Source organism: Hemicordylus capensis, chromosome 1 (assembly GCF_027244095.1).
Source record: "Hemicordylus capensis ecotype Gifberg chromosome 1, rHemCap1.1.pri, whole genome shotgun sequence".
In the NCBI taxonomy this organism is placed as follows: domain Eukaryota; kingdom Metazoa; phylum Chordata; class Lepidosauria; order Squamata; family Cordylidae; genus Hemicordylus; species Hemicordylus capensis.
In genome coordinates, this window is record NC_069657.1 from 58132973 (window position 1) to 58147373 (window position 14401).

The 14401-nt window shown below is 43.4% G+C and overlaps 1 protein-coding gene across 6 annotated transcripts in view; it reads left to right on the forward strand.

Moving 5' to 3' along the window:
• The window catches only part of STRN3 (striatin 3), a 99053-nt gene that overhangs the window by 36978 nt on the left and 47674 nt on the right, over nt 1–14401 (forward strand). For all 6 annotated transcript variants that reach the window (XM_053251801.1, XM_053251818.1, XM_053251810.1 and 3 more), the window contains 3 exons: nt 3528–3609; nt 4346–4525; nt 7120–7252. In XM_053251801.1, the coding sequence (XP_053107776.1) occupies nt 3528–3609; nt 4346–4525; nt 7120–7252 (395 nt within the window). The remainder of the gene's footprint in view (nt 1–3527; nt 3610–4345; nt 4526–7119; nt 7253–14401) is intronic.

Consider the following 14401-nt stretch of genomic DNA (forward strand, 5'->3'; position numbering starts at 1 on the left):
TGGCACGGAGGGGGGTTGTAGCTTTAAGGGCAGGGGGGTAGTACTTACCCCCCGCCGCTCTTCCCCCTCCAGCGCTGTGGTTTTTGTAAAAGTTTCTGGGGCAGCAGTGTTCCTCCCTGCCGCCCCTGCCTCTGTCGTTAGCCTGCCAGAGCTTAAGTACGTTACACGCATGCGCCCGTTCCGGCGTGCATGCGCACTTGCTGCCGTCGCGAGCGCGCTCCGTATACGTTACACTTCGTTGCTTATAAAGTCATTGGGCTTTAGCTTCAAATACACTATTTGCACATATTTGAAAGAAAGGGACATGGCAAACCTGCATACTAAATTATAGAGCTGATTTGCATGACCAAATCGTGAGCAGTATCCAGTGTTTCAATAGAATTTGGATTTAGCTACATGATGATAATTTAAAGATAAGATGTGACATTCCGACCTTCAGCAACACTCCAAATACATAAAATTGCAGCACAGTGTTTATATATGTTTATGCCATTTTTATTTGTAAGAGGAGATAATAGAAATTAGGGAAAGAAAGCTAAAGAAAAGAAGTGAGGCTTCGAGAGCTTTTTTAGAACAAGTTGTTACAGGAGTGGAAGGACATTCATCCAAAAATGAAGACATAAAATGAAAAAAGAGGCCTGGGTTTGTCAAAAAGAGAATGATAAAACCAGAGAGTAATGGCAGGGGACATAGGCTGGGTTCAGACAATCCAACACACCGTGGACAAGTGAGGAATGGACAAGGAGCATGCATACTTTCTCTCTGCTTTTCAATTCCCACTGCATGCCTTTCCAAACATAAAGCTTCATGGTTGGTTAACCTATAGTTTACCATGCCATTTGAATGGGAAAACTCTGGTTTAGGTGCTGCCTACAGTATTTGTATTTTGCTTAAGCCGTGGTAGTGACATCCTGAGTCATGCTGTTCATGTGCTTCTAACTGCAGCGCACATGTAGTGCTAGCCTTGGTGCTTATAAAGTGTGGGTGCAGTGATTTTTGATACTCACCCTGTGCTCCTGAAGTGCTCTTTGACAGCCGAAATACTTCTTTGAGTGTCATCACAGAGCCATTGTTGGTCACTGAGTGCAGGCATGTTTTTCAGGGAGAAAATGTCACTGAAAATCTGAATCAGCTACCTTAGTAGAATGTAATGAACGAACATATTGACTCTAGGTAACTCTGAACTTGTTGATTGATGATCCTAGCAGTTAGAACACTGTTTTCCAGAAGTGTGGACAACTAGGAAAGCAGATAAACTAGGTAATAAAGAAGAAGAGGGGTGCATGAGTCCCCAGCAGCCAGAAAAAATGAAGAGAAAAAATCACAGAGGAAATGTGGAAACTGCATCCATTCCATGGCAAGTTGGAAAAGATGCAGTAAAGTTCAGAGTCTTTTTGAGGAACCTGTTTAAAAGCTGACAAGCAATTGATTCAAACATGCAGAAACATATGTTACAGTTTCCTGGACTGTATCATCTCACACTCAGGTAACAGATGGCATGTTCCAGTGCTTCCCCATATAAAAGCTAAGAGAAAACATTCATGTAGATGGAAAGCAGGCATATTGGAAAGTAGGGTTTTAGCCAGCTTAGCTTCTCAGAAACTCATAGTCTGAAAACCTACTTCTATTCCTTTTCTCAGAAGGGAAATAGACCAGTAATTCAAAATATATAAATTGGTTTCAGAGGGATAGTGTCGGGCATTGCAGAGAGTTATCAATGCCCACATACATTAGCAACTTTCAAGAAGGGATTATAATAGGAGAGGAGAGATTCCTGGCCCTTTAAAAATATTCTCCCACCCACCCTTGCCACCCATGAGATTATATGAGCATAGTGCTCCCTTGGTGAGGCAGAGATGCGTTTATTTTCCATCCCCCTTTTAACAGGGTTTGTTCCATTATTTGCTCTTCCTGGGTTTTAAAGTGAGGTTTCCATTATTCCTTACTTCTTTTTTTTTTTTACATGGATTTCTGAATTTTCTGTCTATATTCAGTTTTTAAAGGTGTTTTTCGTTAACTGCCCCTCCTGTTTTGGGCAGGATTTTTCAATTACTCTCTTCCCCCCCTTTGTAATTTGGAGTAAACATATGGAAGACTGAAGAGTTACTCTGGAATAAATATTTGAAGGGCTGTATGCTAGGCAGCTGCTGCAGGAACATAGGAAGCTGTCATATACTGAGTCAGACCGTAGGTCCATCTTGCTCAGTATTGTCTACAGGCATAAAAAAGACTTGGCAAGCCAGAAGTCCCTGCTCTGAATGAGAGTCAAGACGGACACACTGCTCAGCTCACTATGGTGGATCAGTGGGTCCACACAGTTGAGGCCAAAGGGAGGTAGCACCAGTCTTTATTGAAGAAAAAGATTGCTTCTTTCTAGTAGCAATCCGTCTACTTGTGCTGTGATGTACACCCTCATTTGATTACACTGGACTTCAAATGCTAATAATGCAAGAAATATTCAGTAAGGTCATTCACGCAATCTAGGATGGCAGGGAGGGCTTGGGGAAAGGCAGGAGCACTCTTACCTCCCCACCAAGACGATTTCTTCCCCCCCAGTGGCTCGCTTGTTTGTGGCTCACATGTGTGTGGTTCGCATGTCCACACAAACCATGCTGCTCCTGGCAGTGTGGCCAGGGGTAAGTAGCACAGCCTCTAGAAATCACTCAATGCAACGTGTGAACAGGGCAGTGCATTGGGTGATTTCCCTGCAATTCAGATGCTTTAGATGCCCAGCTCTGTGACTGTTTCAGCTGCAGGCAGCACTAGCAGATGCACAATGCAGTACGGGGTTGGAAGGGCACACTTGTGCCCTTTTACCTCGGTAACAGGTAAAAACCTGAGGTGGATGGGCACTCTTGCACCCTTTTATCTTGGTATAGAGGCAAAAACCTGGGCAACTCAGTGGGGCAGCACCAGGATCGATCTCGATCGCAGCACTCCATACGAGCAGCCCTACCTGGGTAGGACTGTGCAAACCCAGGTAGGGCTGCTCATGTGGACAGCCTCATATTTTTTGAAGCCAAAAAAAAAAAAAAAATGTATTCCACTATAGACGCACATTTTTAGATATATTTAAAAGGACACATTAAGAAAAGGAGGAGTCAGTTACTCTTGTTCAAATTTAAGTTGCCAGCAACTGAAATCAACTTCTTAAAAGTCAGTTTTTAGACTTCTGTGTCTTGGTCACTTTTTGGTGGAGCTGCATGAAATGTAGAGAGATGGTGGACGTTGTCACCTACTTATGCACCAAATTTCAGCCCAGTTGGACAGATGGTTTAGATTTCATGACTTATTCAATGTTCATGGCTTGTAATGGTGGAATGCAATTTTTGTACCTCATCTTAACTCTACAGGCATTGCTGTGCCTATTTATTTATTTATTTATTTATTAAATAAGTAAGTAGGTATACCGCCTGACTGTGAAGACTCTAGGCGGTTATATGATAAGTAATATTGACTCTTTATGCTACACTCTGTACCAGGTGTAGTGTAAAAGTGTTGCTAATGTGTCTGCCTTTGTATTTCAGAAGAAACCAAAGATACAGAGGTTCCTACAGTACCTCATAATAGTCAGCTAACTTGGAAGCAAGGCAGGCAGTTATTAAGACAGTAAGTATGCATCTGTATACTGTTTTCCCCTCATATGTCCTTTGTCTTGTAACTGTCCTGTGATCATGTATATTAGCTTGATTTTGTTACATAGGAGCAACTAATCTAAAAGAGTGGTGTTCTCTTATTTTAAAATGTTGGCTAAATTCTTTGTTTGAGCAAGAGTTCACCTAGTACATTGTTTGAGCAAGAGTTCACCTAGTACATTGCTTTGGGAACTTGTAAACCTCTTTGGGAACTTCTGTTGAAATGCAGTATATATCATCTACTGCTATGATAGGGATATTCTGTAGCAGTTTCATTATTCTGATTGTGCAGGAAGTTTCACAAGTACTACCAAGCAGAAGAGTATTTTAGGATTTAGTTTCACTTTTCTTGCATAGCACAAGGTTTAAAACAGAAAACACCATCTTCATGAATGGGACAAGTCTGTAGCTCAGTGCAAGAGCACTTGGCTTGCATGCAGGAGGTTCCTGGTTCAATACATGGCATCTTCAGGTGACTGGAAACTATCCTATCCTAGATGGAGAGCTGCTGCCAGTCAGTGTGTAGACAGTACTGAACTAGTTGGACTGGTGGCTTGACTCTTTACCAGGCAACTTCCTTTGTGAAAGGGCACCTTTGGATCCAATCTGTTTGTCCTTTTGCATCCCCATACAAGATAATGTTAGACATCTTGCCTTTTTTTAAAAAAAATTGTTTATGTGCCAATAATATTTTAATTCTTCTTTGTTAGGTATCTTCAAGAAGTAGGTTACACAGATACAATATTGGATGTACGGTCACAGAGGGTAAGGTCTCTCCTTGGGCTTTCCAGTTCAGAACCAAATGGCTCAGTGGAGACAAAAAATCTGGAACAGATTCTTAATGGAGGCGAATCTCCTGCATCAAAACAAAAGGGACAGGACATTAAAAGGTGGGGGAAAGAATGTGAGCCACAGAATGCATGTTGAATTGCTTGCAAAGATACTGAATAATGAACTTGATTACAGATGCATAGCTATGTGTTCCTCTGAAAACTGCGGTTATTTTCACTGTTTGTACACATTTAGCTTATAGCAGTACCAACAGGCACCACTTTGGGCCCACGTATCCCTCAACACCGCTGACCTCATTGCCAGACATGCCCCACTTTCCCCAGCTAAAAGTCTTTGTCTTGTTAATCAAATTCTGTATCAAGACTGAAATATGCAACCTGTACAGTTTATGGAAACTTGCCAGCCCGCCCCCCGTTTCTGCTGTTGCTAGTGTTTGGGGGATGGTTCAGGGGCTAAACTCCTCACTCCAGACCACTGGAAATCCTACTGAGCAGGGGCGTAGCTAGGGGAGAGGGGGCCCGTGTTCATCCCTCTCTCTGGCGGCCCCCCCAGAGTGAGGGAGATAATGAAGGAAATAGGGAGGGATGGAGCTGGAGGGCCCTCAGGAGCTGGGGGCCCGTGTTCTTTGAACCCTTTCGCTCAATTATAGCTACGCCCCTGCTACTGAGTCTCCTTTTGTCTTTGGATATTTCACCAAATAAAGTGCACAGATCTTTAAGCCTTTCTTTTAAAGTGCTAGAAACTGGAACGGTCCATACAGGTAAGGCAGAAGGGGCAGTAAACAAGCTGCAGGTTCAGCTTGTTCCCACTCTCCTCGTCCTGACCACCTCTCTCTGCCTCATTTTGCCCACCACCACATTAACCCTAGTCACATGGGCTGGTTATTTGCTCTGTTGGAACCATAAGGCTAACTAGGCTTAATGTGGTGGCAGGTGAAATGAAGCAAAGCGAGGCAGGTGGGAAGAGGAGAGGGGGAATGAGCCACACCTATGACTCGTTTACTATCTCCCCGCCTCGCCCGTATGGGCCTCTCCTGCTAGAAACTCTTTAAATATATATATTTTAAAATGGAGGGTCCTAGATTTCATACTCAGGCTACTGAAAGCTTTGCACAAAAGCTGCACCTGTGCTCATGAGAATCATAGCATAAGAACAGCCTTGCTGGATTAGGCGCAAGGCCCATCTAGTCCAGCATCCTGTTCACACTGGCCCACCAGATGGACCAGCACATCCTTGGCATTTGGTCCAGCTGCAGCAATATAGGAGTGTCACTGATCCTGAGTATATGCTACTTCCTGCAATATTTGATTTTAAAATGAGTATAGGCGCAGCCCTTTGTAAATACCTACCATGCACTTAGCTGTCTACTGCATATCTCCTTTTTCAATATGAAAAGCTTAGGGCTCTATGTGTATTGCTCAGAAAAAAGATGGAGCTTGTGTCGTTTTTTTAAGCTTGCATAGCTTAGCTGAGACATCAGTGTAAAAGGGTTTATGATACTTGAATAATGGCACAATTCATAAAACCTGGTGAAATGAATGTCCTCTTCACTTTTCTTTTTCCAAACGTTAGTGCTATTCCTTAGATTTAGACTTGAGCTTCAAAATACCACAATTGGTTCACATTTTTATGGTGAGCTAATGACCATTCTGAGTGTTCCATCTTCATCATGTAATCCTTTTCATTCTCAATCAAAAAGTTATTATCATTTTCTAAGTGTACATTGTAGAGATACCAATAGATTTATAATACAGATATCTTAATAAGATTAACTTTCCAGTTTAGACATACCTTAGGAGGGACTTACAGCTAACAGAATGAAATGCAGAAAATGTCAGTATTATTCTGAAGATGTTCCATATGACAAACTCAATAGTGTTTCCAAACATCAGCCTGAACATTTCAGTGAACAAATGTTGCTTGTTAATTGTCGCTTCCTCCTTTCTTACAGCTGGTAACTACTAATTTATCAATACTGTGCTTCTACCAAACAGTAGTAGTATTAGACATGTTGGATCACTCTGAAAGTAGCTTGTTTTATGACAGTCATAACTGCATGAATGATGACACTGTGTAAAAAAATTGCACACTAGTTAAGTTTAAGTCAAGTAGTAAATTACACTGGAAGTGGTTATAGCTATGACTCAGAAAATCCCAGATGCTGAGTCACCTTGGTGGTTATAACTTAGAAATTTTTCCCAAGCATCTGACAGTTTTTCTTGATTGAAGTAACAGGTTCACATACTGACTAACAAAGCACTTGTGGTAGCAGACGTTTTGGGGATGCGAAGGGGAATGCATGTGCTGCCATGTGTGCCCACGTTCAGTATGCATTGTTGCACAGTGGAACAAGCAGGGACTCTTTTGCGCAGTGCAAAAAACATTTCACAGAGGGCTGTGAGATGTCCCCGCAGAAAAAGAGAGCTTCAGGAAGAAGCAAGGGTGCTGCACATGTTTTTCACTCCTTTGTGCAACATATGCGGAATGTGGGTACATTGAGTAGCACATGCATCCCTCCAAGTCCTTATTACACCTGCTACCAGAGGCTCTTCATTGGTCAGTACATGAGCCACTGAGATTATTTTAATGAAAGGTGGTATAAAAATTTAACAATAAATAAATAACAGATTATTTGAAAACCGTTAGCTGGGCATAGCCATTTGCTAACATTGTTAGTAATTTTCTTTTGTAGGAACCCTGGTGATGTTCTTGAAACATTTAATTTCTTGGAAAATGCAGATGATAGTGATGAAGAAGAAGAAAGTGACATGATAGAAGATATTGCAGAAGGAAAAGGAAAACATCGGATAAATAAAAAACACAAAGTAAAAAAGAAGTCTTTTTTTTTTTTGCCTTGTTGCGCACACAACAATGGTAAATGGCTTGTTGGGTGAAATAATGGATGACTCTCATCCAGTTTAACATTGTGTGTGCCAAATAAAGTTTCACATGTACAACAGAGAAGAGACTATTTCATCTATCCTCCCTTACTTCTGCAAGCCTCTGCTGTTGTGGATCTCTTGGGGACATATTTTCAGGAGGCACAGAGAGCTGCGGGGTGGAAAGGGAGAATCAGTGAAAATTGCCCCTTGTCATTGCACATGCATAAAGTTATTTGGCACACGCACCACTAGTCTGGATGTCAGCCATTGTGTTTTGTTCACACCATCTGGGCATAACTTCTCCCAGTGCAGTCAGTTTGCAGACACAGATTCTGCACCTCTGAAAAGTTTCAGAAACCTAGATAAAGGTTTCTGTACCTATGAAGGGTTTGCAGTGTTTGCCTAATTTGAGGTAAAGGAAGCTGAACATAAGTGGAATAAGTGCACAGCATGTTCTGATTAGTGTGGTGGAGGGTGAGCAACGTAACATGCAGGGAGAAAAACCTGATTGAGGGTTTGGTTATGGATTAACGTTTTATAGAGCTCAGAGGTATAGTCCTTTTTACTATGTAGTCTATTTTGGTTCCCCCACCCTTGTTTAATCTGCTATCAGGTTATCTGCTACAATCAGTTACATATCTATTGAGGTAGTATTGGAAGGGGACAGAACATTGCTCCTTTATTAGCACTAAAATAGTTCACTGCAGAGTCATGTGTTCCATTTTTAACTCCAAACATAATAGTTTGGGAATGAAGACCACAGGTTTTTTATTATTATTATTATTATTATTATTATTATTATTATTATTATTATTATTATTTATTATTAGGAACTATTTATATCCAGTCCCTTCAGTATACTACTGCTCGGGACAGCTAAAAAAGTGATAGTGAATGGCTTATTTTCTGGTAATGTCAGGAACAGGTTGGGGAAATACTTATAGAGCTTACTTCTTCAGTTTATCTAATGGCTATCTGTATTAGCAAAGTTCACCTATAAAGTATGGCTTATTTTATGTAGCTGCCCTGAATATGAAATATATACAAATGACTTCCAAGTACTAGTTGTTTTAGCATACATAAATCAAAGTTTAATCCCTGTGTTTTATAGTTTAGTGGCTGCTGTGTTACTATGAATATAAGTTGGAATTCTATATTCGTGGTCTTGTATAAACAACCATAATAGTAGAATACTGTGGGTGGTGTTTGATCACTGATCCTAGTTAATACTGTTAGTATGCTACTGGTGGTAATCTTTCTTATGCATCATGGACTAAATTCCCCAGTGAAGATAGTTAATTGTGGATATTCACATCTGGCTCATAATTCCCGTTTCCCCCTGCAACCCTGTCTACCACAGCTGTCTTCATCAGGACATCTGCAGGGAAAGAAAAATAATTGCTCCCCTCCTATATTAGATTAAGTATGTTTGGTGCACATCTTGCTTTTTATTGTTTTATATTTAACGAAATTTAGCCTGAATATATCAAAATGGATGGGGATACTTATACACATACCTGTGTAAATACATATACACAGAAGTGTGTATCTGATAGTGGTTCCAGACATTCATAATGAGTGGGTTCTGCGCCTGCGGATGGAATTTGTTAGCTCCTTGCAACGCCTATAACTGCTGGCTGCATGTGGCTGCGGTATCCTCTAGCGGCGGTTAGGCGTCCTTTTCCTCATTTTCTTGCTGACTGCCAAAGCGATCACTTTTTTGGAAACATTTGCTCCTCAGAAAACTTAAGCTTTCCATTTTGATATCTTAAAAACGACTACTGTCACAGACTTTGACTTCTCTTAGCATTTCTCCTTGAATCTGATGACTTCTCAGATGACTTTGAATCCTATTCAGACCTTGGAACGGACAATGACTTTGCTTTTGATTAACACTTCTTTACATGGTAATCCTTTACATGGTAATCCTGGGGGCAGGGGTGGGCTAATAACTAAATAATACCCTTACTCTCATGAGTACAAGAAGGGAAAAGACTAGGGAGAAAACCACCTTCAAAAGGTGCCGCGATTGCCCCAGGAAGCTCCCGTCTGCAGACAGGCACAAACTACCTATTTTGCCCGGGGGTGGCCCAAAATACAACAAATTGCTCAGTCTGCTCTACCTTTAGTAAGCAGATGCTGAAGAACCAGGCAGCCCTCCTTAAAGTGTCACTACTGGAACAGAAACTTCTCCCAAACCGCCCGCAAACTTCCGAGTCCCCCTCAGCATCGAGACCTGCGACAATGCAGTCTAAAGTCTCGGCTGCAGCATCATCAGCGGCCACCTTGACATCAGCCGCAACAGCTTCGTAGGGCAATCCCCCATTTAGGAAGCTGGAAGGCCTATTGCCAAAACCAAAATGTAAGAGCACGGCTATGATGCTGGAACCACTGGCCAAGAAGCATAGGGCACAAAAAGCTGCATCGCAGCTATATTGCAGAGCACACCCCCTCACCTACTGGGCTACAAACATTTCAGAGCCCATAACATCGGGCAACTTCTCTGTCCCCAGTGGGAGCCATACTCATACAGGCGCTCAACGTCAGTGCTCATTGGCATCAGAGTCAAAAAAGAAAATACTCTCATCGGCATCGACATTGACTTCGGCATCGACAGCAAATTCAACTTCAACTAAACCTTTGACATTGAAGAAGCACAGCTCAACGGCGGATCCTTTCAATATTACAATAACTGTCACCCATGACACCGAACTTGCCGTCGAACCGGACCACAATGTCAAATAGGCCAAGATGTCGAATATGAAGACGATGCTGTAATTGACCACGATGTCGAAGATGACCAAAATGTCAGCTGCGACCAGGATATCGAGTGCAACCAGGAGTCGATCATACTAAGCAGCCCAGAAGGTCCACATAGCTCTGGCATTGAGGGGCGACAACAACTCACTCGCTTACTTCACCCAGAAGAGAGCTCTCCCTCAACAAATACCTTCCGAGGTTTCATTGACATTGGAGCTAATACGACCCCGATTCCAAAAATTCCGTCCATCACGGCAACTACAACTTCTGTAAGGGGCCTACTGCCCCAGGGTGGATAGTGTGACACTTGCACTGTATCTCCCAAATAATACTCCCTCTTCAAGCAATCGCTACGAGAACGGGATCAACCATGCCCACCTGACAAACAACATAAAGAATCCACTGTGCAGACCTGCTACTCAGACACACAATAAAGGATTGTCTCGCTCCAGGCCCCTACCAATGATGCCAACTTTGCCATCGCGACGGGGACTTGGTCATACAGAAACACAGACAAGCCATACTCCAGCACACATCCCTCCAGCAACTGATAATCATAACTCACCTCTGGCCTCCTCTTCCAAGGGGGATGATGCAGAAAGCTATGCTCCAGATTCCACTGAATCTGAGCCCGAGGATCCTGTACTACCCGATCCAAGTGAGGAAGTAGCTACTGTCTGATCACTGATCAAGATTGCTGACTATATAGCCTGCCAAGCAAAATTTACCCACTCACTGTGGGAAAACCTGTACAATCACTGAACATCCTTGGACCCAGTAGACTTCATCAAAAAATTTGAAGCAACCTTTATGCATATGACCACTGCAACATGACAACAGCTGGTGAATGCCAAACACTTGGCTGTCCCACACTATAACTTTCTCCATTATTTTGAGACGACACGCCTGGTTGAGTGCTACTCACCTCCAGCAGGATATGAAGGACCGGATTGAAACGTTACCATTCAGAGGAAAGGGTCTCTTCTTGGAGGACACGGATAGTACCATGGAGCAATGGAAGAAATAAAAGCTTACAACACAATCTTTCATGAACCAGAAGTCCTCCACCACCAAGTACCAGTTATACCAGCTGTACCAACCATATCAAGAAAGACAAAATTACTACCGCCAGCCTGACCAAAGAGAGTATAGGTGGCCGTACCAGCGCTACAACAATCGCCATTCCAATAATGAAACAAGCCTAATCAACCAAGTCACAACAAGGCCACATAACAATCCAAGCAACAGCTTTTATTTTTTATTTATTAAAACATTTTTATACCGCCCAAAACTTGCGTCTCTGGGCGGTTTACAACAGAATAAAAACAAAGTAAAACATTCGTTAAGACAAAAAGAGGGGTGTGTGTCACATTTACAACAATTTAAAATTTTTAAAATAATATTTTAAAATAGCATTAAAACCATTAAAACAACATTAATTAAAAGCCTGGGTGAAGAAATGTGTTTTTAAAGACTTTTAAAAAGCTGTCAGAGATGGGGAGGCTCTTATTTCACTAGGAAGTGCATTCCAAAGCCTCAGGGCAGCAGCGGAGAAGGCCCATCTCTGAGTGGCCACCTACAAGCCGGTGGCAGCTGCAGACGGACCTCTCCAGCAGATCTCAGTGGGTGGTGGGGTTCATGCAGACGAAGGCGTTCCCTTAAATACCCAGGGCCCAAACTGTTTAGGGCTTTATAGGTTATAACCAGCACCTTGTATTTTGCCCGAAAACATATTGGTAGCCAGTGTAGCTCCTTCAATAGAGGAGTTATATGGTCTCTCCGAGATGACCCAGAGACCAGCCTGGCTGCTGCATTCTGGACCAACTGTAGTTTCCAGACAGCGTACAAGGGCAGCCCCACATAGCGCGCATTACAGTAATCCAGTCTGGAGGTTATCAACAGATGTACCACTGTTTTGAGGTCATTCATCTCAAGAAACAGATGCAGCTGGCGTATCAGCCAAAGCTGACAGAAGGCACTTCTGGTCACTGCCTCAGCCTGGGACACCAGGGACAGGCTTGGATCCAGAAGCACCCCTAGACTGCATACCTGTTTCTTCTGGGGAAGTGTGATCCCATCCAGATCAGGCAGATCAAAATCATCTCTTGAGTTCCGACCCCGGACAATGAGTACCTCTGTCTTAGCCGGATTCAGTCTCAGTCTGTTATCACTCATCCAGCCCATCACTGACTCCAGGCAGGCATTTAGGGAGGTTATGCCCTCTCCCGATGATGCTGACATGGAGAAATAGATTTGGGTGTCATGAGCATACTGGTAGCACCCTGCACCAAATCTCCTGATTATCTCTCCCAGTTTCATGTAGATATTAAACAACATTGGAGACAGTATGGAGCCCTGGGGAACACCATACAAAAGTTCTGATTTTGAAGAACAGCAGTCTCCAAGGGACACCATCTGGAACCTGCCCGAGAGGTAGGAGCAGAACTACTGCAAAGCAGTGCCTCCAACCCCCTCAGACGCTCCAGAAGGATACCATGGTTGATAGTATCGAAAGCCGCCGAGAAGTCCAGAAGGACCAACAGAGTCACATTTCCTCTGTCAATTGCCAATTGGAGATCATCCATCAGGCTGACCAAAGCAGTCTCCACCCCATAGCCAGCCGGAAAGCCAGTTTGAAATGGGTCAAGATAATCAGATTCATCCAAGACTTGTCTGGAGCTTGGAGGCCACCACCCTCTCAATTACGTTGCCCAGCCACGGAAGGTTGGAGACAGGCCTATAGTTGTTCAAAGTCCGAGCTTTGATCTGCAGCAGAGTCCACATGCAAATCAGACCATGATTCCCCACAGCAACATCACCAATCCAATAAACACTTATGCGAGGAACTCCATCACCTTGACACCAGCCAGAGTTACCATCAAACTGGCAAGCCATGCCCCGGCATGGCAACATATAACATCAGACGGGTGGGTCTTATGCACAGTCACAACAGGCTATGCGATGGAGTTCAAAGAGATTGCTCCTTCCACAGGGGTGAAATTCACCCCCCCAAAACACCAATATTAAGGGAGGAGGTACAATAGCTGTTGTTGAAAGAAGCAATATTACCAGTGCAGTGGTCTCAGAGTCAGACGGGATTCTACTTCCAATATTTTCAAATTCCCAAGCGAGACGGGGGAATACATCTGATTATGGACTTGCGATGGCTAAATCTGTACATCAAAGTACAAAAATTCCAAGTGACAAAGTTGCAAGCCATCCTTGTGCTACTCCACAAGGAGCAGTGGATTGCAACACTCGACTTCAAGGATGCGTACTTTTGGGATGCAATAGAGTAATCAGAAATATCTCTGTTTCACCTTGGGAGAGAAAATTTATCAATACAATGTACTACCCTTTGGACTGGTAACGGCACCAAGGGTATTCACAAAGTGCATGGCCGTCATCATAGCCCACCTCAGAGTTCAGGGCCTGTCGGTCTTCCCCTTCCTGGACAACTGTCTCCTCATGGCCAAAACCCAACAGCAATTGCTTGCCCATATAGAGGTGATAACGACATTGCTAAACGATTTGGGGATCTGAATCAATTAGAAAAAGTCACACCTGACACCAGCAAGACGCTTACAGTATATTGGGGCACAGCTGGATATGTTGAAACAGATGACTTATCTACCAAGAGAAAGATACCATCGCATAAGGGCGTTAATCGAGACATTCCAGACACCACCACTGCAGAAAGCAAGGGCTATACAGGTACTTTTCGGCCTGATGGTCTCCTGTACCACCACACTCCCATATGTGAAGTTGAGAATGTGCAGTTTACACCTGTGGTTTCTTCGCTCCTACCATCTAAAAGTCGAACCACAGTCCAAATGGCTCCTAATCCTGAGAAAGTGCTGTCCTCCTTGCATTGGTGGACAAAAGAAGTACACCTCCTGAGGGGCTTGCCCTTTAAGACACCACTGCCGACTCTAACGGTGACGTCGGATGCCTTCATGCGGGGATGGGGAGCCCACAGGGGGGAACAGAGGGCACAAGGCCTCTGGTCTCCAAAGGAAATACATCTACATATCAACTTTCTAGAGCTTTTAGCAGCATACAAGGCACTATAGACCTTTCGCAAAAACATCGCCAACGGTGTCATCCAACTTCAAATGGACAACACAATGGCAATAGCCTATGTGAACAAACAAGGAAGAACAATGTCCAGGTCTCTCTGCAACCTCAGTCTCCAACAGTGAAACTGGTGCATCCCAAGACAAATCCATCTGCTAGCCATCCACATCAAAGTCACCCAGAACTGCTTGGCAGACTCATTGAGCAGAGACCTAGTGCTTCAACAACACGAATGGGAGATGCACCCAAGGATCC